The 24112-nt window shown below is 42.5% G+C and overlaps 3 protein-coding genes across 5 annotated transcripts in view; 1 reads left to right on the top strand and 2 right to left on the bottom strand.

The window, feature by feature from the left end:
• LOC309712041 (uncharacterized protein) overlaps positions 1–20982 on the bottom strand; it is a gene marked incomplete at its 3' end in the record, with an annotated part of 42270 nt that extends 21288 nt beyond the window's left edge. The window contains exons 1-2 of the mRNA XM_082542624.1: positions 16796–20982; positions 16358–16716 (exon numbers count right to left, since the gene is read on the bottom strand). Coding sequence (XP_082398750.1) covers positions 16358–16493 — 136 coding nt within the window. The 5' untranslated portion in view covers positions 16494–16716; positions 16796–20982. The remainder of the gene's footprint in view (positions 1–16357; positions 16717–16795) is intronic.
• On the top strand, positions 840–13148 carry LOC309709918 (uncharacterized protein). The gene is made up of 15 exons (XM_082538901.1): positions 840–908; positions 1064–1115; positions 1215–1292; positions 1511–1674; positions 1769–1888; positions 1966–2013; positions 2097–2180; positions 2289–2354; positions 11178–11269; positions 11914–11974; positions 12072–12122; positions 12211–12255; positions 12340–12404; positions 12481–12589; positions 12709–13148. Exons 3-15 carry the CDS (start codon positions 1277–1279, stop codon positions 12964–12966), a joined length of 1179 nt encoding a protein of 392 aa, XP_082395027.1. The 5' UTR covers positions 840–908; positions 1064–1115; positions 1215–1276; the 3' UTR covers positions 12967–13148.
• Positions 2410–4750, bottom strand: LOC309709910 (uncharacterized protein). Of its 3 annotated transcripts, XM_082538889.1 has the most exons (3): positions 3374–4750; positions 3238–3299; positions 2410–2965 (listed from the first exon to the last, which is right to left on the bottom strand). In XM_082538889.1, the coding sequence occupies exon 1, from the start codon at positions 4684–4686 to the stop codon at positions 3643–3645; it is 1044 nt and encodes a 347-aa protein (XP_082395015.1). In that variant the 5' UTR covers positions 4687–4750; the 3' UTR covers positions 2410–2965; positions 3238–3299; positions 3374–3642. The 3 variants fall into 3 exon arrangements, with proteins under 3 accessions (XP_082395015.1, XP_082395014.1, XP_082395016.1); XM_082538888.1 differs by having other exon boundaries at positions 3238–4750; XM_082538890.1 differs by lacking the exon at positions 3238–3299.
• Positions 20983–24112: the final 3130 nt, after the last annotated feature.

The following is a 24112-nucleotide window of genomic DNA, read 5'->3' as shown; positions in this document are numbered from 1 at the left end:
TGCCGAGGTCCAATTTGGAAAAAATTGTGGCGCCCTGGAGGAGCTCAAAGGTGGACGCCAGCAAGGGCAAGGGGTATTTGTTCTTAATCGTGATTTTATTCAAACCCCGGAAATCAATAAACGGCTGGAGCGTCTTGTCTTTCTTTGCCACAAAGAAAAACCCGCGCCCAAAGGTGAAGTGGAGGGTCGAATGATGCTGGCTGGCAAGGAGTCATTAATGTTCCATCGACTCCCGCTCGGGCTTGGAGATGTTATAAAGCCGACTGGTGGGCAAGGGAGCGCCGGGAATCAAATCAAAGCCACAGTCATACGGGCGATGGGTCGGAAGCGAGGAGGCTTTGTCTTTGCTAAAAACCTGGGCCAGGTCATGATACTCAGGCGGAACACCAGACAAATGAGGAGGTGCAACAGGCCTGAGACCGTCGCACCCAGAGTAGCGGAGCGTAAGCACAAAGCGTGACACTGACTGCTCCACCCTGAAATACGGCCCTTGGCCCAGTCGATCTGCGGATTACGTTGTGGCAGCCAGGGATAGCCCAACACAAGGGGAGCATCAGGAGATTTAAAAAGAAATAAACTGAGCTGCTCCGAGTGATTGCCAGAGAGGGTGAGTGTGATGGTTCGAGTGCAGTGAGTCACCGTAATCAGTGGGCTGCCGTCAAGAGCCGAAACCTGGAGAGGTTCGGGGAGAGGAACAACGGGTACGGCTAATTTGAGAAGGGTCTGGCTGCAGCCACTGTGGAGCTCCACAGTAACCGGATACACGTGACCTCCACACTAACCGGAAACACGTGACCTCCACAGTAACCGGAAACACGTGACCTCCACAGTAACCGGAAACACGTGACCTCCACAGTAGCCGTAAACACACATGGATACCGTGGAAGTCTTGCAAGTTGATCGCAAAGGTTGGGACAGAGTCTTTCTTAAATAAATTTGCCGTTAGTGATTTCATAATTCTAGGAATCGTCTAGTTTTCTTACAATGATCATGTTGCCACTTTTTTTGCGTTACAACAACATTCCTTCTTATTTTAATGTTTTTTCATCGTGCTCCATGGCAGAGAAACACACAGATCAATATCTCATTGTCGGCACTGGGTCAAGCTGTTGTAGGTAAGTACATGCATTGTCTCATGACCAGAACGCTACCATTGTTTACATGTTAGATTTGTTCCTATCTGTGTGTGTATATTCTTTTCTTTGTGTACCTAGCCCCACAGGTGTGCAATAAACCCAGAGAAATCACAGAAACGGTGTTGAACCCAGCACCTTCAATGTCTGGTGACACTGGTAAAATTTCTTAATTTGAATAGTGATTGTCATATATAGGTGAAATAATAATCTTGCATTCATTATCTTGTTGTAGTTGATGGCTCATAAATGAATTTGTTACATGCTGTTTCAAATGAATTTCCTTCTATAAATAGTGCTTATTTTTCTTGCATTTGTATGCATTTAATATGCATTCTATGTAGTGTTTTGTCTGAAACCTGTTAAAATCCCTATAGAACCTCAGGAAAGAGTTGACAACAAGAAAGCCAATAGAAGGTCAACAGATGCAACTTTTCCTGACCTGTGTGGACCACCGTGCGAAGCTCTGACAAAGCTTGAGAACATTTTGGCCAGCCGTTCATCATGGTGTTTTGTACCGCACCCTGGCCAACAACAGCTTGTATGTTAAAGTTTTCAGATGTCGCAAAGTGCAACTTTTAGTGCTTATCTGATTTTGTCATCCACAGTCTATGACACCATCTGTTTTTTTTTAGCTCAACTATGTTCTGGACATCAGCAGACCCAAAGATGAGCTGATTGTTGAAACGTCTTCTGGATGCCTCACACGGGCAGATTTTTGGACACTGGGTTTAAACAAACAAATGGAATTGACTGTAAGTATTTTTTTCTCCTATGAATATGAAATAATAAAGTGTACATTCATTTTTTTTCATGATTTTTTCTGTTTTAGATTGGAAATGGCTGTTTTGAGCTTATCACCAAAATTGTTCAGTCAAAGGTACTGTATGTTGTATATGATGATTGTCAAGCTTTAATTTAAAGAGTTGTTGTTTTAAATGTTTTTTTTTTTTTACATTCTAGGGGATAAGCATTTACATAGAAAATCTGTATGTCACCCGGACTTGGCTTGCACCCTATGGCTGTGATCCATTGCAGTCCTTTCCTGTAAGTGTACCGTCCTTTAAAGAAACAAGCAAGTAATCAAAATGATTTTTTTTATAACTTTGGTGAGAGTTCATATACAGGATACTTAAAAATACAATTCTGTTTCAGACTGATGCTCAGAGGATGCACATCATAGTTCTCCCTCTCTGGACACCTAGTCATTTCCAGTTGTGTGTAAGTCTTGTTTTTTGACACATACAAACTATTAGAATTTTGCTATGTGTCTGAGATGTATGTAGCAAGTACATAAGCTAAAATAATTTAAGTTGGTTATGAATAGTTGGGCTAATTCAGAAGATATCAGATTCGGCTCTAGGAGGTGAGTGAAGTACAATAAACGTACAACCACAGATATTGTGATTACAATTGTTATTTATAGTGAAAATAAAGTGCAATTACCAAACACCAATATTTACAAAATCTGCAGACAAGGAAAAAATAAAACAATTCAAGCTTGTAAAATATCCGCTGCACGGCAGTGCAGGAACCTCGTCCAACCTCTGGCAACAATGTCCATAAAGTTTATTTCATGAGTGATATAAGTCCAACGCGTATGACAGTCTAGACAGGTTGAAATTTGAAGTAGGATGATCAGCACTAAGATTCCAAAGCTGAAATCTCAGAAGTGAGATTTAGGGGACTAAACCAAGAGGGGAGAGTGTAGGCCGCAGCAGCCTCCTACCAGACCACAGGAAGTTGTAGCTGGGGTTCTGGCTCGTTGGGCCTAGCTCGCCATCCAAAGTAGTGGTGTCGCTGTGGTCTCTCCAGGGCACCACTAGCCTGCACTATAATCACAAAACCACTATTAGCAAAATTCATCTAAACTTCCCAAGCTAGCTTTAGTTCCAGTGTACACATAAAATCCATGAGAAAATACAACAAATACATATCCAACCATTGTAATGAATTAAAACAAATGACAATCTCAAATAACAAAACTACAGCCACATAAAGTGAGAGCAGTAGTAATGCAGTAAGCCTCAGCCATCCCATCAGCTAATAGCACTGGCATACTGATACAGGTTACAAATACAAACAAACATTCAGACTCACTCACCATTCACTACGTGCGATGTCACATACGAGCCCCACGCATCTACCCACGGCGGTATCAAAATACTGTTGAACGCAATCCACAATTAATTCAAAACAAGTCAAGATAGTAAACAGCGAAAAGCGCTCGCCCCACGTACCTGTTGCTTCCATCCGCTAACGCCTCTCCCCCGCGTCGTTTCGAGGCGACAACCCGGAAGGCATATATCGGTGCCTCGCGAATGTGATTGGTCACAACAGGCATGTGCAGCCTCGCGGCGTGGCGTGCGTCATGACGCACGATGCCTTCACGGACACGCTCCGGTTGGAATTTAAGATTCCAATTTAGCTATAGACGCAGTTCTTTTTATTTTTATGTGGGTTACATCCTCCCCGCCTTAACCATGCACGTCCCGTCGCATGTTAAACGCTAGACAACGTGAACAGACGAAGGACGGCTAGCATTATGGCCCAATGCATTGGAAAGACTATGCAACATCGTTTGGACAACGGAAACCAGAGGATTACCACGAGTGAAATAGTGAAGTCGATCAGGTGGTGCTCTTTGTCGTTGTGAACGTCTTAGCCCGTCACCTATGTCGGTGTCCTGTTCAATAACACTAGACTCTTCAGGAGAATCTTCAACAGCAACGACAGGAATGTTGACAAGTATGTCTCCACTTCCAGGTAAGCTATTTCTATCTTCAGGGTGACTTTCAATAAGTTCAAGCAAAATGTCTTCCACATCAGAGTCAGATTGCCCACCACCAGACTCCACTGCTGGAGGAAGAACACTGGACACAGAGGCTGGTTCTCCTTGCACTTCCACTTCAACTGAAGGATCCAAAATCAGTGGTCCTAGGCTCCCACCGTCAGATGAATCTGGAAAATGATTCTGTTTTTCCACAGTGAAGTGCAACGTTGGAGGATTAACATATAATGAAACCAAGCTTCCTGTATCCTCATCCTCAACCAGAGGTTCTGTGAAGAAATTTAAATCCGGGTTCTGCTGCCGAGTTCTTGGCCTGTGAGGAAGCGATTGCTCTGGTGATTCCAAGTTAACCTCACTGCCCGTGAGGAGGCCGCATGGAAGGAGGAGGTCGCGGTGAAGGGTCCGCATAGGTCCATCGCTGTTCTCAGGTTTTACCTTGTAGACCGGGAGGTCCCCAGCCCGATGGACAACCACATAAACTTCTTCCTCCCATTTATCTGAAAGTTTATGCTTCCCTCGAAGGCGGACATTCCTCACAAGCACACGATCACCTGGTTCCAATGCTGATGGTATCACACGATTGTCAAAGCGTTTCTTATTTCGGTCGGCAGCCTTTGTAGCGTTACTGGAGGCAATACTGAAACTTTCCTCCAATCTCGATTTGAGTGACTTAATGTACTGTGAGTGACTCTTTTGCTGGGATTCCCGCAGTGGCAGATTGAACGCCAGGTCCACAGGTAGACGAGGTGTTCTACCGAACATGAGTTCGTAAGGAGTAAACCCTGTAACCTCGTTCCTGGTACAATTATAGGCGTGAACCAGCGGTTTCACATGCTCCTTCCACCTTGTTTTTTGTTTTGTCTCCAAGGTCCCCAACATTGCCAGCAACGTCCTGTTAAATCGCTCCACTGGATTTCCCCTCGGATGGTAAGGGGTTGTACGGCTCTTCTGAATGCCTGCAAACTCACACAATTCTTTTACTAGTCTTGACTCAAAATCTTGCCCTTGGTCGGTATGAATTCGCTCAGGAATGCCATAATAAATGATATAATTCTCCCATAAACACTTCGCCACAGTTCTTGCCTTTTGATTGGGTGTTGGAATGGCAACAGCGAATTTAGTGAAATGGTCAGTCAGGACTAAGATATCACGAGTGCCACTAGTGTCAGGCTCAAGAGCAAGAAAATCCATACACAAAAGCTCAAGGGGTCGAGATGTTTTTATGCTGACAAGTGGAGCAGCTTTTTCCGGCAGGGCTTTTCGGCGCACACAGCGGCCACAAGTCTTAATCTTCTGCTCAACATCCTTTGCCATTTTAGGCCAGTAGAATCTCGTACGGACAAGGTCAAGTGTACGTTCAATCCCCATATGGCCCATATCCTCATGGAGGCTTTTCAGGACTGATGGCCGCAACTCCTCTGGAAGGACAAGCTGATATAAAAGGTCTCCATTGTCCCGTCTCCTCCTGTACAGGACTCCATCCACCAGCTCCAACCTGGACCATTCTCTGAGCAGGAACGGAAGTTCAGGGAGCTCAGCTCTAGCTGTTGGTGGAACCCTGTTCCCCGTCTCAAGCTGGTGAATAAGCTCTCGAATGCAGGGATCTGAGTGTTGTTTCTCTTTGATGTTAAGAGTAGAACCGACAGGCAGCTGATGACAGTCCTCGGAACAGTAACTGTCAGGGATGGTATCCATTTGAACTGACAAAGACTCGACAAGTGTGAAGCCAACCTCACTGCAGTCACCCGGCCGTGTGGCTCTGACCAAATGACTTTGGCAGATTGCTCTCACAGTCTCTTCTGGAAGGACATCAGAATCAGCTGTGTGTTGAGAAATGAACTGACGAATGAGTTCATGGTCATTAGAAACTTCATCACTGGAGCAGGAGTAAGGTCGCCGCGAAAGCGCATCAGCGTCACAATTCTGTTTGCCAGCTCTGTACAGAAGTTTAAAGGAGTACGTTGACAATGCAGCCAACCAACGGTGTCCAGTAGCGTCCAGTTTAGCTGTTGTCAAAACGTAGGTCAGTGGATTACTGTCCGTCACCACTGTAAAATCTGCCCCGTACAGGTAATCTTGGAATTTCTCGGTCACACTCCACTTAAGGGCGAGGAATTCCAGCTTGTGGGCTGCATAACGGCTCTCACTCTGCGACAATCCGCGGCTAGCATAAGCTATGACCCGGAGTTTCTCCTCTTGCTCTTGATACAACACTGCTCCAAGTCCGGTCACACTCGCATCGGTGTGCAGAATGTATGAACGAGACGGGTCCGCAAACCCAAGAACCGGAGCAGTTGTAAGCTTCTCAATCAAGGTTTCAAATGCAACTTGACATTTGGTATCCCACCTCTCCCCGAAGGGTTGGTTTGGCCTGTAGGTGGGTATCTTGTGAGCTTTCAGGGTCTTTGATCTTTGAACTGGAGAATATCCACGAGTCAGGTCATTGAGAGGTTTGGCAATGACGGAATAGTCTTTTATAAACCGGCGGTAATAACCAGCGAAACCCAGAAAAGATCTTAATTGTTTCAGAGTCTGGGGAACCGGCCATGTCTTGATGGTCTCTATCTTCTCAGGATCTGTTTGAACTCCTTCCTCAGAGACAATATGACCCAAGTACTTTACAGACTTTTGGAAGAATCGACATTTCTCCGGTGCCAGTTTCAGCCCATATTCCTTCAACCGGTTCAGGACTCTCAGCAGCCTTCGTTCGTGTTCCTCAAGAGTGTCCGAATAGATGATTAAATCATCCAGGAAAACGAGCACTTCCTTTAGGTGAAGGTCCCCCATGCATCGCTCCATCAAGCGCTGAAAGGTGCTTGGGGCGTTGGTAACACCTTGAGGCATTTGGTTAAACTCCCAGAACCCAAGAGGAGTCACAAAAGCAGTCTTTGCCTTGTCTTCCTCCTCCATCTGGATCTGGTAGTAACCGGACTTCAGGTCGAGCACTGAAAACCACTTAGAACCAGTGAGTGCTGAAAAGGATTCCTCCAAATTAGGTAAGGGGTATGCATCCTTGATGGTTTGAAGGTTTAGTTTCCGGTAGTCTATGCACAGCCGGACCTCACCGTTCTTCTTCCTGACCACCACGATAGGCGAAGCAAAAGGAGACGATGATTCCCTTATAATGCCGGCTTCCAGGAGCTCACGCAGGTGACGGCGGACAGCTTCGAAATCTTGTGGATGGATTGGCCGGGCACGTTGCTTGAATGGTGTATTGTCATGGAGTGGAATATGATGTTTGACAGCTGATGTACATCCAAAATCCAAGTCATGATGCGAAAAGACCTCCGAGATGTCATTCAGCTTGCCTATGACTCGCGTCCTCCATTCAGGTGACAGTGGAGAATCACCAAAATCAAAGTTCAGGCTGGTGGTAGTGTTCCTGACTGGAAGATGGGTCACGCGATGTTCAGACAAGATGCAGTGGTAGGTTTCCAAATCCGCAATGACACTGTGAGGTGGAATGAAGGTATCTTGCTCCGACTCATTTGTAATAACCACAGGAACCTTGTATGGAGAAAGAGCTGGGAAGTTGATGAGACAACTGCTGACACACAACCCCCCAGGTAAGGTGGAAGCAGGATGCTGTAGAAGAACACTCTGGCTAAACAACGGGGTGGAAACTTTGGCAGAGCCCTGGATGACAATAGTGCGGCCGGCCGGAACACGCACTGGAGCTTTGCTTAGTAGCCTCACATTCCCAATGCTGCCATTCTCCTTCTGCTTGTGTGACAGCTGTAGTGTTTTCAACACCGCTCTGTACCCATGAGTGCTAGGCTGATAGCTCGGATGCTGGTTAAGATGCTGTTCATACAGGGGTTCCAGGGTGTTCATCCCAATTAGCACAGTAGCGGGGACGTCAGGGTGTACGTCCGGAACAACTAGAGCCAATGTTGTTACTTCATATTCTTCACCAACAAAATCTCTGGGGAACTTGACGGAAACCTCAATGTATCCAAGATATGGAATGGTTTGACCCGCAGCACCTTCCACCTGGAGAAGATCATGGAGTGGTTGAATTTGTTGGTCATGAAGATGATTGTTGTAAAAGGATACAGGTATTGTAGTAACCTGTGATCCTGTATCAAGCAGGCATTTCTGTGGATGGCCTGCTAGGGTCACCTCTGTTGTGCATCTTGACCCAACTAACCCATGAGGTAACATTGTAGTTGCCTTCGGACAAGTGTGTAGGTCTACACAGTGAACAATTTCCTCCTTGTTCCTTTCCTCCTTTGCGGGACAATGTGGGTCCTGCACAGTTCCTGTACGTCCCATTACAGAAACTGTATCTAGTTTAAATGTCCAGTTGATGAATTCCGCTTCTGCCATTTTGGTTTCTTTTCACTGAACTGTTTGCGTTTTGCATTGACCAATGCGGGATTGGGTCTGTTCTCACACTGTGGTCTAATGTGTCCATCTTCCCCACACCTGAAACAGAAACCAGGCTTGGGGTTAGGTGATATATTCCCCTGTGTATCCGTCCTTTGCTTCGGGTGCTGCTTTGGAACAGGAGTACAGGACTGGTGAGACTGGGAGGCAGTTAAGGCGGCAAGTTGCTTTTGTATCTCCGCCATCTGCTGGGTGAGAGTGGACAACGCAGCACAGACCCCCTTTTCTTCTTCTACTGCGAACTGAGCTTGAGCTACAACTCTGTGTCTTGGTGTTCCCAAATGTTGCTTCATCCTCAGAGTTTTGCTAGCTTCTCTGTCTTCTTCAGTTCTTAATAGGAGTAACAGTTCTGCAAAAGAAGGTGGGTTGGATTTTCTCTGCTTCAGCTGGAGCTCAGAGATAAGGTTACTATCCCAACATCCCCTACAGAATTGGCTGAGCAGGTGCCTGTTCACTTCACCCTGCTTGACCCCTCCCCGCTTAACAGCTAAACTCAGGGCCACCTGAAGTCGCTGTAAGTAGCCGGATGGCTTCTCACCCGAGTTCTGCAGCGTGTCCATGAACTTCGCATAAAGTTCTTCCCCGTCCTGTACAATTCCATAAGCAGAATCAAGATGTTGAATATAAGTCTCTGCTGGTAGGTCGGGGTTAAGGTGCTTGATTATGTCCGCTGCAGGTGGTAAAAGACTATCAAGGATGTGTCTGGATCTTCGCAGTTCTGAAATGGCTGGATCCTTTAAGATGAGATCCACTCCAGAGCGCCATGTATCATAGTCCACCTCATGCTGTGGGTGTGGTAGTCTCCCAGAAAACATGCACAGCTTATGGGATGAGCGTATGTTTACATCTTCGCTCTTTACTATATGCTCCACAACATACCTCTGTACTTCAGGTGGATTCAACTCAGCCGCAGACATACTGATAGAATGTCCTTCTGTTGTTGTAGGATGTAGGGCAGCTGAAGAAGTGACAGGGCTAGCCATGTTGTGGGTTTGTCGATCCGGAGTGGCAGCCATTTTGTGTTCAGATGCGGCAGTGCATTCCTGCTTGAGCCCTTCTGGTTTTCCTGGGCGCAGTTCTGAAACAGCTCCATTTATTTGGGTCATTAGTTCTTGGAGAACTTCAGCAAAATCCTGACCAGACAGTTTTGCTACTTGTTTTAAGTCAGCTAAATAAGTCTTAGTCTTTGTGCACCCGACAGTAGCCGCATAGATTTTAGACAAGCTTTTTATATGATATTCATTATTTAAGGGCTTAAATGTATACGGCAGAATCGGACCCAATAAATCAAAAGCAGACCCCGTTTTAAACTCAACAACGAGCATATTATTAAACTCAGAGCCGGGTGAGTTTATTGGCACGGAGCGTTCAATAGCACCATACTGGAGAAGAAAATCTTCAACCTCCTCAACCACATATGCGGGGACGCCACTGACCAACACCGCGTTTGGTATTTTAACACCTAATGACTCCAACAAGTCCATGTTCATAGTAATATGGTGAGATAGTGAGACTGAATGTACACAACAATATTATACTTGACACAACCTCCTGGCTGGCTCGCCACTAATTTGTCTTATGTAGCAAGTACATAAGCTAAAATAATTTAAGTTGGTTATGAATAGTTGGGCTAATTCAGAAGATATCAGATTCGGCTCTAGGAGGTGAGTGAAGTACAATAAACGTACAACCACAGATATTGTGATTACAATTGTTATTTATAGTGAAAATAAAGTGCAATTACCAAACACCAATATTTACAAAATCTGCAGACAAGGAAAAAATAAAACAATTCAAGCTTGTAAAATATCCGCTGCACGGCAGTGCAGGAACCTCGTCCAACCTCTGGCAACAATGTCCATAAAGTTTATTTCATGAGTGATATAAGTCCAACGCGTATGACAGTCTAGACAGGTTGAAATTTGAAGTAGGATGATCAGCACTAAGATTCCAAAGCTGAAATCTCAGAAGTGAGATTTAGGGGACTAAACCAAGAGGGGAGAGTGTAGGCCGCAGCAGCCTCCTACCAGACCGCAGGAAGTTGTAGCTGGGGTTCTGGCTCGTTGGGCCTAGCTCGCCATCCAAAGTAGTGGTGTCGCTGTGGTCTCTCCAGGGCACCACTAGCCTGCACTATAATCACAAAACCACTATTAGCAAAATTCATCTAAACTTCCCAAGCTAGCTTTAGTTCCAGTGTACACATAAAATCCATGAGAAAATACAACAAATACATATCCAACCATTGTAATGAATTAAAACAAATGACAATCTCAAATAACAAAACTACAGCCACATAAAGTGAGAGCAGTAGTAATGCAGTAAGCCTCAGCCATCCCATCAGCTAATAGCACTGGCATACTGATACAGGTTACAAATACAAACAAACATTCAGACTCACTCACCATTCACTACGTGCGATGTCACATACGAGCCCCACGCATCTACCCACGGCGGTATCAAAATACTGTTGAACGCAATCCACAATTAATTCAAAACAAGTCAAGATAGTAAACAGCGAAAAGCGCTCGCCCCACGTACCTGTTGCTTCCATCCGCTAACGCCTCTCCCCCGCGTCGTTTCGAGGCGACAACCCGGAAGGCATATATCGGTGCCTCGCGAATGTGATTGGTCACAACAGGCATGTGCAGCCTCGCGGCGTGGCGTGCGTCATGACGCACGATGCCTTCACGGACACGCTCCAGTTGGAATTTAAGATTCCAATTTAGTTATAGACGCAGTTCTTTTTATTTTTATGTGGGTTACATGTATTCAAGCTTTTATGACGCAGTTTCAAAAGTCTTTGATTGTGATCGCTTGCAATGACATTGTTTGCAGGTTTGAAGTCATGGCTAACTGTCTTTTAGGTACTGAAGCCACCTAAAAGAGAAATCCTCTTTCTTGACCCATTATACACCAAGGCAGGATTTGGTGGCCAACAATATGTTTCACTTTTGAGGTCACATTTTTATAAGCATTTTTGGTTTGTTCCGGAGTTTTCAGGAACCTGTTCAGCGTTCCAGGTTAAGTGCATCCCAGATCATGTTCTGCTGATCTTGAGTGTTCACACATACAGTACACTCACATGGTTTTTCTATAAACTATATCAGCAAGTTTCTGTGTGGAGTTTGCATGTTCTCCCCGTGTTTGCGTGGGTTCCCTCTGGGTACTCCGGCTTCCTCCCACCGTCCAAAGACATGCAGCTTGTGGGGATAGGTTAATTGGATAATCCAAATTCCTACTAGGTGTAACAGTGTGAATGAATGTGAGTGCGAATGGTTATCTGTCCCGGTGTGTTGGCCCTGCGACAGACTGGCGACCTGTCCAGTCTGTCGCCCTATGACAGCTGGGATAGGCTCATCTTCACATTATGATCATAAAAATTAGTTTATAAAATATGCCAACCTTAACTTAAAGCTGTAAATGCTTTATTTTGACCAACTGTGAGCATGTGACTGTACTTTTTCATTTTGTTATGCTGTTTTGTATAGGTCGTGTTCCTAAGGCCTGTAGTTACAGTTGGTGCTATTAGCAATAAACATTTCACACCCATCATGATGACATCTGTTAACTTGTGAATGTAACTGTCTTTAAAAAAAAAAGGAATCTTGCAGTGAAGATCATTCCCGGGCAGTGGTCAGAAAAAAAGAGCTTTGACTTGAAGGTATGTGCTAGTTTAAGTGTATGGTGAATAATATGAATTACACTAGTCTTCTTTTAAGGGATTTTATTAACGAGCCTTTATTTTCAATGTAATACAGGGTTTTCCAAGCCAAGACTATGGAGTTGACTGTGGGATCTTCATGCTGATGGTAATTTTTCTCTTCTCTTCTTGAGATTCATACAGAAGCTAATTTAAGCTTCTAAAAAAATGACATTTTTATTTTTTCTTCCAAATAGTCTGCTCTGTACGTGGCACTGGATGCTTCATTTGACTATACTATAGTAAGTATTCTATTTACTTTCACAGCAATGGAGTCTTGAATCTTTTGAAAGTTGTTAAATATGTTTCATATTAATATTTTACAGTCAGACATGCCCTACTTGCGTAAATGGTGGTGCTTGCTGTTGATGGAGAACTTTGATCTCAGGAGGTATTTATATTTTGACTTCTGTTCTATGTTGTGTCAAAGTTTACACACCTTAACAATATCAACATTTTCTGTTAAGCTCTGGCAAGCTATTTGCACACTGGAGAGAGGAAGCCAAAGCTGTGCTTGAAGGACAACACGTGCCCATTTTCAGACTGAAAAAGCGCAAGTTCCAGGAAGTCAGTCAGGTCAGTATTCACTTTAAACAGTAGTGTAATTACATGTTTAGTGACATTTGAATAACTGTTAAAAAACTGTTCTGCAACAGAGAAATAACTATGTTTTTATCCCCATTTGCCTGACACAGGAGCCAGCAGTTGTTGAAGATCTGCGTCCTGCTGTGCAGTGGGTTGTCCAAAATAAGGCACACGTAACAATGCCAAAATATCTGTCCTTAAATCAAGGGGACCAGCAGAGGGTCTTAAGAGACATGTCAGAGGAAGAAGACACTGGAGCAAGGGACTTGTTCCTCTTTGTTTTTCAGTTTGCAGAGGACATGGAGCTCTTTTTGAAAGCATGTGCTGATGAGCAGGGACTAAGGGTCAGTGCTATGTTTGACATGTAATGGACAAATGAAGGCACTGGCTGTTTGTTTGTTTGTTTAATATGTCGTTGTTGTTGTTTTTTGTTTTGTTTTTTTGCATAGTACAAAATTCCAATTAAACTTATTTCAAAATGTTGTTCACTTGATTCTATGTCCATACTTATAATAAAGGATTACAGTGTAACAGCATTAAATGTAAATGTAACAGCATTTTTTTTTTAACTTGTAATTTCAAAATAAAAAGCTTATTGTTGATATTAACAGTAAAGAATTGTAATCAATAATATTTTTATACATTTTAAACATTAACACTCTGGGCTCTATCCTGGCCATTTGTGGACACTTCACTTATTCTTTTTTTTGACTACTGCACTGCAGTGGACCAAAAGAATGACACGGGTTTGATCTTAAGGATCTAATAGTTGTGTGTGTTGTGCATGACATTGCCACACAAATATGTATTTGCAAGATCGAGTAGAATAAATTATGACGCATGAAATATTACATAGGCTGCAGTGAATTTCTGTTGATACAGACTATTGAGCTTTGAGTTTCCCAGTCAAACTTAGCTTTGAAGCACATGCTAAAAACACTTTTACTCTTGTACATTTCATAACAAGACATCATAGCCAAAATATTAACAAAATATATATTATTAAAAAATTCAAAGCTGCAGCACATACAGCAACAAACACCGTTAGTAAATGTGTCCTGGAGTTTAGTGCTGCTGCTGTAAGTAAGCCTAACAGCTTCCAGATCACTTATTTTTCTGGAAAGATGGTAGGAAGGGCATCACTGCTCATTTCTACAGTCTCCCAGATCTTGAAATACAATCGCTTTGTACCATGAAACCACTTCGCAGTACTAGGAGTCCACTAAAACATATAAAGAGAGTGATCCTGGAAGAAATGAGGCACACACTAGTGACCTCAACAATTGCAAGACACCCTTTTCCCCGATGCTCAGATGGGGAAAAAAAAGGAAGTTTCATGAAAACATTAGAATCAGAATCAGAAATCATTCTGATTCTGATTCTAAGAAATATATATTTTATAGCATTTTGTGAACATACACAAAAAGTGGCCATTTTTGGCAACAAACAAGCTGAGAGAGAGTTTTATATTTTTTGCTCTCCTTGAACAAAAATAATAGTGCATAATAATCAATGTTGATGTTAATCAATTAGATGTCCCACTACTATTAATAATACAGCAGTCGCTCGTTTATCGCTGGTGTTACGTTCTAAAAATAACCCGCGGTAGGTGAAATCCATGAAGTAGCCAACTTAATTTTTTTTACAATTATTATAGATGCTAAGACTGTAAAACCCCTCACTACATGCTTTATACACTTTTCTCAGACAGGCATGAACATTTTCACACTTTTCTCTTTTGTTTAAACACTCGAGTTCAAACCTTCGTAGAAAACGTAAGTCCAGTATTATGGAATGAAACCAAAAGGTGCATTTGAGGATGCAAAACGTTTCGTCGGCATTGTTGTGTTTGTTTGGGAAAAAACTTACAAACATACAGTACAGCACTTCAGAATTACACTGCTAGCGATCGAAGATTTATGTAAATTCGACAAGCTAAACGCATTCTGTACTGTACAGCAGGAGTCCCCAACCTTTTTTGCACCACAGACCACTTTAATGTCAGACAATATTTTCAGGGAATGACCTTTAAGGTGTCGCGGATAAATACAACAAAAGAATAAAAAAAAGAAACTGTGGTATTTTGTAAATATAATAATAAACGTGACTTGAGCTGTGCGCCAACAACAATGACAGCGACATCCTCCTCTCTGCTTCTTAATGCTCTCTGGTCGCTATGGTAACGCGTAAATAGTTCTTTCAAAATAAGACACACAACTACAACCATACATTTCACACCGGAGGATCAACTGTCGCGGAACGGTACCAAAGGACTCACGGACCGGTACCGGTCCGTGGGCCTATTAGGGACCACTCCTGTACAGGAGACACTGGACTAGATTGATTGACAATGGTCTACAGCAATCAGAACGCACAACACAATGTACTGTAAAAAAAAAAAAAAAATCAGCGAAACAGCAAGTGTCGCGGAAGGTGCGCCGCGCCGCGAGGGACCACTGTACACTTTTGGCCACGAACAATTTAGGGGATGGTGAATTTTTTTGAACAAACCCAGAGTGTTAAAAACCCCCACTTAAAACCATTTTTATTTCTCAGCAGCATCAATAGTAACAAAAAAACAATTTAGTTTTCGATTTAACTGAAGTTACGTGTTTCCGGTTACTGTGGAGGTCACGTGTTTCCGGTTAGTGTGGAGGTCACGTGTATCCGGTTAGTGTGGAGGTCACGTGTATCCGGTTAGTGTGGAGCTCCACAGTGGCTGCAGCCAGGTGCTCTTGGCTAATTTATGAGCTAGCGATTCATCCAACAAACTCTGCTCAGCTCCAGAGTCAATTAGCGCGCTACACGGGTGAGTTAGGGAATGAAAAATCAGCTTGGCCGGACAACTGAGATGGGGAACAGAGTTAGCTGTAGTACCCGCCAGTATTCCCACAGCTACTGGCGGGCGGATTCTTTTACTCGCTTCGCTATCGGCCCAGTGTCCCCTTCTTCCACACACGAAGCACTCTGTCTTCTCCTCCGATGGGAAGCACCGAACCGAGCCCGGCCCAGCTGCATCGGCTGTTCCTCATCCTCCGCTGGGTCTTCTTCTTCCTCTCTCCATTGAGAAGGAAGCAATCTGGTAGGCATATTGGCACCACCTGCCGGTCGTCGTCCTTCTCCTGCCTGTCTCCCAAACTCTTTCATATGATTATCTAGTTGAATGCACATATTAATTAAAGCGCTAAGAGACTTAGGTAGCTCTTTTGTAGCTAACTTACGCTTGATTTCTTCGTTTAGGCAGTTCAGGAAGGCTCCCCGGAGTGCGTTTTCTACCCAGCCCGTCTCCTCAGCCAGGATCCAAAAGTCAATGAAGAAATCCGCGACACTCTTACATCCCTGCTTCAGGGTAAACAAACGATTAGCTGCGCCATTAGCTGCGCCATCTGCATCTGTTCCTTTATCAAACACATCGGAACTTGGTCAGAAAATCTTGGTAGGAGATATTCGGTTGAACATTTAAAACGACTTGTGCCCATTGCAGCACTCGGCCAGTCATTAATTCCACCATAAGCGTTATCTTCGCGCAATCTGAGCCGTAAGCCTGTGTCTGTTGTCTGAAAATTAATGAACACTGCATCAGAAAGCCTCGACTCTTTGTTATATCTCCATCAAACATCTCCGGAACCGGTAATGTATGTTCTCGCCTAGGTGGAGGTGGTGGAGGTGAAGGAGGTAGTGGGCAAGCTGCAGCCACACTTACTGACGGAGTGGGTTGTGGATTCTTAGCTGAGGTGCCAGGAGCAGTGAGTAACATACCTTGAATGTTTGCAAGCACCTGTCGCATCGCCGTTTGTTCCGTCATAATGTGTTTCATCATGCTCTCATGGTGGTCCAAAACTTTGCCCTGAACAGAGAGCTCTCGCTGAACTGGGTTTGAGTCCGCTGAGTCCATGGCTGGCTGGAGTATTCTGTCATGGTTGTTAATGAGTGGACTCAGCCGCGGAGCTCAGAAATGAAGACAGTGCGTTTATTTACAGTGCAGCAAGGTGACAACAGTTCAAATGTGCAACAATGGTGATAGTGCGTCCTTCCTTCTGTGTAAGCCCGTGCGTGGTAGTGAATGCCCGTCTCTCCTCCAAGTGCTTCCTTTGTGTCTGTGAATCCTCCGTCAATCCCTGGGTGAACACACACACAACAAGATGAGTACGTAGATCAGACAATACTTCAATAACGCTAGCGGTTCGAAAACACTACCAGGCTTAGTGCAATACTCCAGCGCTGTCTGTCGCTCAGCCACACCATTAAGTAGCCCTGCCGAAGATGGTAGTTGATTGGCAGCAGCTGGTGGATTGATTGCAGGTGCGGTAGCTCCGGGTGACAGCACTTCCGGGTCGGAGATAGCCTGTTGCTAAGTTACCTCCTAACACATGACAGCGGAGCCGGAAGGGAAGACAGGGCGATAGGAGAGACACACATACACACGCACACAAATATACACACTGGCAGGTCGACCGGTCAGGGCGCCTTCAAATCCTGACAGTTGGACTCTGTCGTTTTCTCTGGTCTCCTTCCCAATTGGACCATTAGTGACATTTTGAGCCGCATGTTCTCTTTAAATTACTGGCTGTCCGAGTCGTGTCCAAAAAAACAATGTGGGCTTTATAGATAATTGGGAAAGTTTCTGGAGGAAACTTGGTCTTGTTAGGAGAGATGGCATCCATCCCACTTTGGATGGAGCAGCTCTCATTTCTAGAAATCTGTCCAAATTCATCAAATCCCCCAAAATGTGACTATCCAGAGTCTGGGTTGGGAGGGTTTGTGGCTCGGTTCTGTGTGTTTAGTGGACTTTTGCGCAAATACGTAACTGCTCTTATAATCGTTGCTTGTTTTTGCTGTGTTCTAAACTTTGGCCAAAGAGAGTATACTTTCACTGATAACTGTTGCTTTCACACTATATTAAAATAAAAAATAAACTAGAGAATGGGATTCAGCTGTGTGTGCACTCTCCTTGACCTTGAGCACTACTGGTAACAAGTTAGGTAAAATTTACCAGAGACTGAGTATTTATGTATATGATCCTTCTAACTGGATTGCTTGGAATGTCTAAATACAATGAGTGTTGTCAGTCATGTAAGTCACATGGACTGGAAAAAATGGATTGCACTGATTACTACATTAAAATGTTATCGGAGCAAGGACTGGCTAAAGAAGGTAGCCATCCATATCTCCTGTGCTTTGGTGCTACAATGATTAATGGCCAGATAAACACACCTGCAGATAAGGAAACACATGCTTGTCACACGCACACAGACATTTTAGAATGCAACCATGTTGTCTCCACTAACTCTCAGCACACAGACTCACCCATCCAAATCATTGCATTCAGGTGTTGCAGTCATTTTCATGGTCACATAAAATCAAAACCTAGGCATGCAGACTGATTCTACAAACATTTGTGAAATAATGGTTTGCCCTCAGAAGTTCATTGAATTCCAACGTGATAGTATACCACCTGTCAACAAGTCCAGTCATGAAATATAAACATTCTCTAAATATTGTACCTGTTAGTGATCGTATAACAAAGAGGAAGTGATTAGGGACAACAGCAACTCACCCACAAAGTGGTAAGCCACGTAAAATCACTGAGTGAAGAATAGTAGATAGGAGTCACCAACTTTCTGCAGAGTCAATCTCTACATACCTCAAACATGCCCACATACTTCATGTGACCTTCAAATTATCTCAAGAACAGTACATAGAGAGCTTCATGGAATGGGTTTCCATGACTGAACACCTGTATTCAACCTTACAAGTGCAAGGCAAAGCAGTGGTGTAAAGCACACCACCACTGGACTCTAGACCAGTTCAGACATGCTCTCTGCAGTGACAAGTCATGCTTCTCTATCTGGCAATCAGATAGATGAGTCTGTGTTTGGTGGTTGCCAGTAGAACGGTACTTGTCTGATTGCAATGTTCAAAGTGTAAAGTTTGTTTGAAAGGGAATTATGGTATTGCCTGATCTTGAGGAGCTGGACTAAGCCCTTAGTTTCAGTGAAAGGAACTCTTAATGCTTCACCATACCAAGATATTATGTACAATTTCATGCTCCCAAATTTGTGGGAACAGTTTGGCTCACCAGTGCAGAAAGTCCATAACAAAATGGATTGGTGAGTTTGGTGTGAAAGAACTTGACTGGCCTACATAGAGTCCTGACCTCAACCTAAAAGTACATTATTGGGGTCAGTTAGAGTGGAGACTGTGAGCCAGGCCTTTTCATCTAACAATGTCTGACCTCACAAATGCATTTCTGGAAGAATGGCCAATACGTTATAGTATCATATTAAACCCTGTGTAACAAAAGCTCAACACTGCGCCCAGCACCCTGGAGCACTTCTGTTGTGTTTTGTATGTGTTTTGAGTTTTTATGTGCTTCTGAGTTTTTACGTGTTTTGAAGTTTGTACGTGCTTTGTCTCTAGGGGCCACCGTAAATATACTTTTATTTATTCACTCCACATAAAATGTAATAAATAAATCATATAATACAAAAACCAACTATTCACATTTCAACTTTTAACTATTTAAATTTTCAGCTTTTCCCTTTTACAAATATAAAGTGAAACAACACAAAACACTGCAAACCACAACACAATTAAATATAAATTAAAATATGAAAAAAAAGATGCATATTCTCTGTCCTATGGGCCTGCATGAATAAACTTTCTGAATCCTTTATCATCTGCAACTGAATATAGTTGTGAATGATTACTATACCTTTCCTGATGTCCCTAATGTAACTACCGCCCCTCCCCCCTCATCCCAGCGTGAAGCACAGGGCTCGCATGTATGGAATCAGAATTTATTTTGTATGGATCTGTTTGAGGAAAGAGGGTTGTGGCAGTAGAATCTTCCTTACCTCGATGTCTTATAGTGACGTGTCGGTCGCAAACGAAATGGCTCTTAGGGCCGGATCTTTGACGTGAACGACGCGAGCCAGCTCCTTATTGCGAGCCGTGGTTTTTTTTTGTCTTTTTTTTTAAAACCTTTCTCTTGCACTTTTTTCCGCTTCACTCCGCATGCTATGGAATCAGCCACCTTGAAACGAAACCAAAAAAAATATTGAAACCGAAAAAAATACGACAGTGAAAAACAATTAATTGAAACTGTAATTATTTTGTTTTCGCTTACTTTTTTTTTTTTTTCAGTTTCAATCCATGTTTCGGTTTCAATCCAGTTTTCGGTTTCAGTCCATTTTACGGTTTCAATCCAGTTTTCGGTTTCAATCCATTTTACGGTTTCAAACCATTTTTCAGTTTCAATCTGCTGGGACTGTTTTGGCGTCCGGAGGTGCGCTTGAGGGGGCGGGGATTCCGAATTTGCATACATTATAGAGTCCTTGCTCGTGCTGACCAAGCTGCCATTTTTCTCTTTTTGCCTCTTTCAATAATGGCTGCATCAAGTTCAAGTGGACCCTCTAAACTGCAGGTAAGTAATCATTTTCCATCGTCTTTCTTTGCTATTTCACTCGACTGGACATAGGTGTAGTTTTTATTAGCTAAATCTGGTGAAGTTGTGGTAAAATGCCAACATTAGCCTATTCGTTGTAGCAAGCTAGCTGGCAGCTAAAATTTGCTAAATTCAGTGATGCCCCTGTCTCTTTTGTGAATAAACAAACACTTTAACTTTGAAATGGAGGTTTTTGAGGTTCAAACTGCAAAAGTATCTACAAGGATGCCAGAGCCTTACTCCTGATGGCCAGTGGTGATGATAACATATTAAGCAATGGCAGATTCCAGGCACATAACAGTGAGACAAGTGTAGGGTTGGAAGTAATGTCTTGCAGGTCACCTGTTTTTTTTATACATCTTTGTATGCCGTACTCTTTAACCCTTTAAGACCTACCATAGAACCAAGTCCGCCAGAGCTTATATTACATTTTTACATGTTGTAGTGCCATTTTTGGGAGCATTTCAAGTTGCTATACATCAATATAACCATTACAGCCTAAATTGTAATAATATGTATGCATGAAGTGCATAGTACTTACATAAATTGCAAAAAATTACAAAAAAATTGAAAATTGTTTTTGTTTTTTTAACATATATTTCTAGTTAGAGAAATTTAACCCTTTAAGACCTACCATAGAACCAAGTCCACCAGAGCTTATATTATATTTTTACCTGCTGTGGAGCCATTTTTGGGAGCATTTCAAGTTGCTATACATCAATACGACCATTATAGCCCAGATTTTAATAATATGTATTCATTAAGTGCATAGTAATTACATAAATTGCAAAAAAGTGCAATAAACTACAAAAAAATTGAAAATCGTTTTTGCTTTTTTAACATATACTTGTAGTTAGAGAAATTTAAGAGGCTTATCCCTCAAAACTGTAAATACAAAAAAGTTGCACAAAATAGTTTCCCACCACAGGAAATTTATTTTGAGTGTCTTCATAGTTTTATTTTTGAAATACACCAACGGGACCGGATGCTGCAGAACCTCCTTCCTGATGGAAGCAGTCTGAACAGTTTATGGCTGGGGTGACTGGAGTCCTTGATGATCCTCCCCGCTTTCCTCAGGCACCGCTCCAGCAGTGCAATATGAGTCCTAAGCATCCCAGAAATGACACAGAAAGTCATAAAGTCAAAGATAACTTTTAAAAAGACGAGTATAGGCCCTGAGGCCCTGATAGTAAAAAAAGACTACATTTCCGCGAAAATGACGTCACTTCCGGTTCCGGGCAGGTAATGGCGGAAATGCAAAAGTTCGCGCTGACGTCTGTTCCAACGTAGGAAGTGTTATGAACAGCTGATCGAATCGGTAAAGCGTGTTTCTGGAATATTATGTTTTTGTTCCATCAAGCACTTTTTATGCAGTTTTTGCAAAGCTTTATGTGGAAGGAAACCGTGACCTAGGGCAAGCTAATGGCATAAGATGTAAGTACAACTTCTCCAGTTTCATATGCAAAAAAAATTATTGCGCTAGCTTACGTGGTTGCAGTGCTACTGGGATTTTAAAATAGTTACGCAAAACAGAGCGTGCCCGCTCCGATCGGCTGTAAAGGGTTAAGAGGCTTATCCCTCAAAACTGTAAATACAAAAAAGTTGCACAAAATAGTTTCCCACCACAGGGAATTTATTTTGAGTGCCTTCATAGTTTTATTTTTGAAATACACCAATTTTTATACACTGCAGGAAAAACGAAAATAAGTATTATAATGCAAATTTGCAAAAAAGCAGCATATGCATCAAAATGAACTATTTCCAGCAGTGCAATATGAGTCCTAAGCATCCCAGAAATGACACAGAAAGTCATAAAGTCAAACTTAACTTTTAAAAACACCAGTATAGGCTCATGAGGCCCGGATGGTAAAAAACTACATTTCCGCGAAAATGACATCACTTCCGGTTTCGGGCAGGTCAAGGCGGACATGCAATAGTTCGTGCTGACGTCTAATCCAACGTAGGAAGTGTTACGAACAGCTGATCGGATCGGCAAAGCGTGTTTCTGGGATATTATGTTTTTGTTGCTGCAAGTGCTTTTTATGCAGTTTTTGCAAAGCTATATGTGGAAGAAAACTGTGACCTAGGACAAGCTGATGGCATAAGATGTAAGTACAACTCCTCAGGTTTCATATGCAAAAAAAATTATTGCGCTAGCTCACCTGGTTGCAGTGCTACCGGGATTTAAAAGTGTTTGCGCAAAACGGAGCGTGCCCGCTCTGTCCGGTTTTAAAGGGTTAAAACAAAATAGTTGCCTGTCTGTCAGTGGAAAAAGGGTGCTTTGCCAAGCCATTTGTAACTAAATTAATTTTAAATATGAATATTCTGCTCCAATCTGGACAAAAAGTTTTCACATATTTTGCATTTTTAAGTATTTTTAAATCATAAATGTATTTCAAACTAAAATTCATTAAAAGTCTTATGAAATGGACGTACTTGTTTATGTAAATGATTTAATTTGTTTATCTTCCTGTTGTGTTCATGTACATATGCATAGATTAATATGTCATTAGTGCACATTTAGCAAATGTATCAATTTCTGTTCCAGGTACATTAATAAGGAAGCAGTTCTATGAAAGATTGCTAACAAAGCTTCATGGAGCTCTACAACGCAGACCTGTAGATATGGACTATTTGCATTATGTCATCAGTCATGAATTGAGACTTATACGGTCATTTGGTAAATTTAGCAGTACCACAAGATATTCTTAATGCCTTATCCAATCTTTTGAGACTGATAAATTTTCAAGACGGAGAGAGACACCCACATTCTTCTCTTGTTGATGTTGTATACACAGCGAGAGGACAATGTAAACTTAGCATATCAGAAGAATGTTTGCAAAGCCTCATCAAAATGAAAATTTCCATTCCCAGTATAGATCGGCTTCTGGGTGTCACAGATGATGAGCTGGACAGCCTTGTTAGATCAGTTAAAATGAGACTGCCACACATCGGCTATCGAATGATGATGGGGGAACTGCAGGCCATGGGATACCGTGTCAAATGGGAGCAAGTGTCTGTATCGATGCATAGGGTAGATGCTGCAGGAATCCTAGAAAGGATGGCATCTGTCGGCTGTGTTGCAAGAAGAGTGTACTCTGTAAAAGGTCCCCTCTCATTGGCCCATGTAGATACAAACCACAAACTCATCAGGTTTGTATACAGTACGTGTTTGTATGTTCAGTACTCTGGATACACTGTAACTATTTTCATTTCTGATTTGAGCATAAGGCATTTTACGTTAACAGTTAGAGGATCCAGGTAAATTTCTATTTCTACAAAGTAAAAAAAAAATCCTGTTTAGTAAGCAAAGAAACAAACAAGTTGATAAATTATGATTTGTGGACAAATGTTATACTTGGACGTGTGTTTCATATTTTGCTTTTGTTTTTTTGGCATAGTTATATTTGCTGGGATTGATCGCTATTTGCGAAAGGTAAACAATATTCCATTGCAATCACAATTTTTTTTCTCAAAATTAATTAACTACCCCATAGAGAGAAAGTGGCGTATTCTTCTTCCACTCCTTTGACAAGAAATTTACGTTCATTAGTGTTGAGTTGTCTTTATTTTACTTTAACAAAGTATATAACTGTCAGGTGTTCTTAGTTTGTTAGATATTGTGTTTGTTTCTTCAAAACAAAATCATTTATTCATAAATTATTTTCCAGATAATTTACCTTGGTGCTGGAAATAATAACAAGGCATCAACTGCATTAGGCTTCTTTGTGAGCTCTGTTGAACAGTTTGGCTTTCCTTTAAGGTAATGTACAACCTTGATACATGCTATATTATTAGTCAACCTTCTGAAAACTTGTTTGTATTCTATTTCGTCATGCAGAGTTAGAGGAGACCAGGGTGTCGAAAATGTTTGCATTGCTCATTGCATGTTTATGTTAGGTAAACTGACACGGATGGATTATGTGGCAGAAACACACACGGACACCAAATAGTTTGTGATGCAAGTTTATATACACGAGTAGGGAATATTTACAAGGGAAGGGGCTATATACAGTGATAGATAAAAATGTGCCAGGAGATTAACACCGAGGAGATGAGACGGAGCC

The sequence above is a fragment of the Aulonocara stuartgranti genome (genome assembly GCF_965226115.1).
Source record: "Aulonocara stuartgranti genome assembly, chromosome: 7".
Lineage (NCBI taxonomy): Eukaryota > Metazoa > Chordata > Actinopteri > Cichliformes > Cichlidae > Aulonocara > Aulonocara stuartgranti.
The sequence above is the reverse complement of the archived record's forward strand: the minus strand, read 5'-3'. Positions and strand labels throughout refer to the sequence as shown.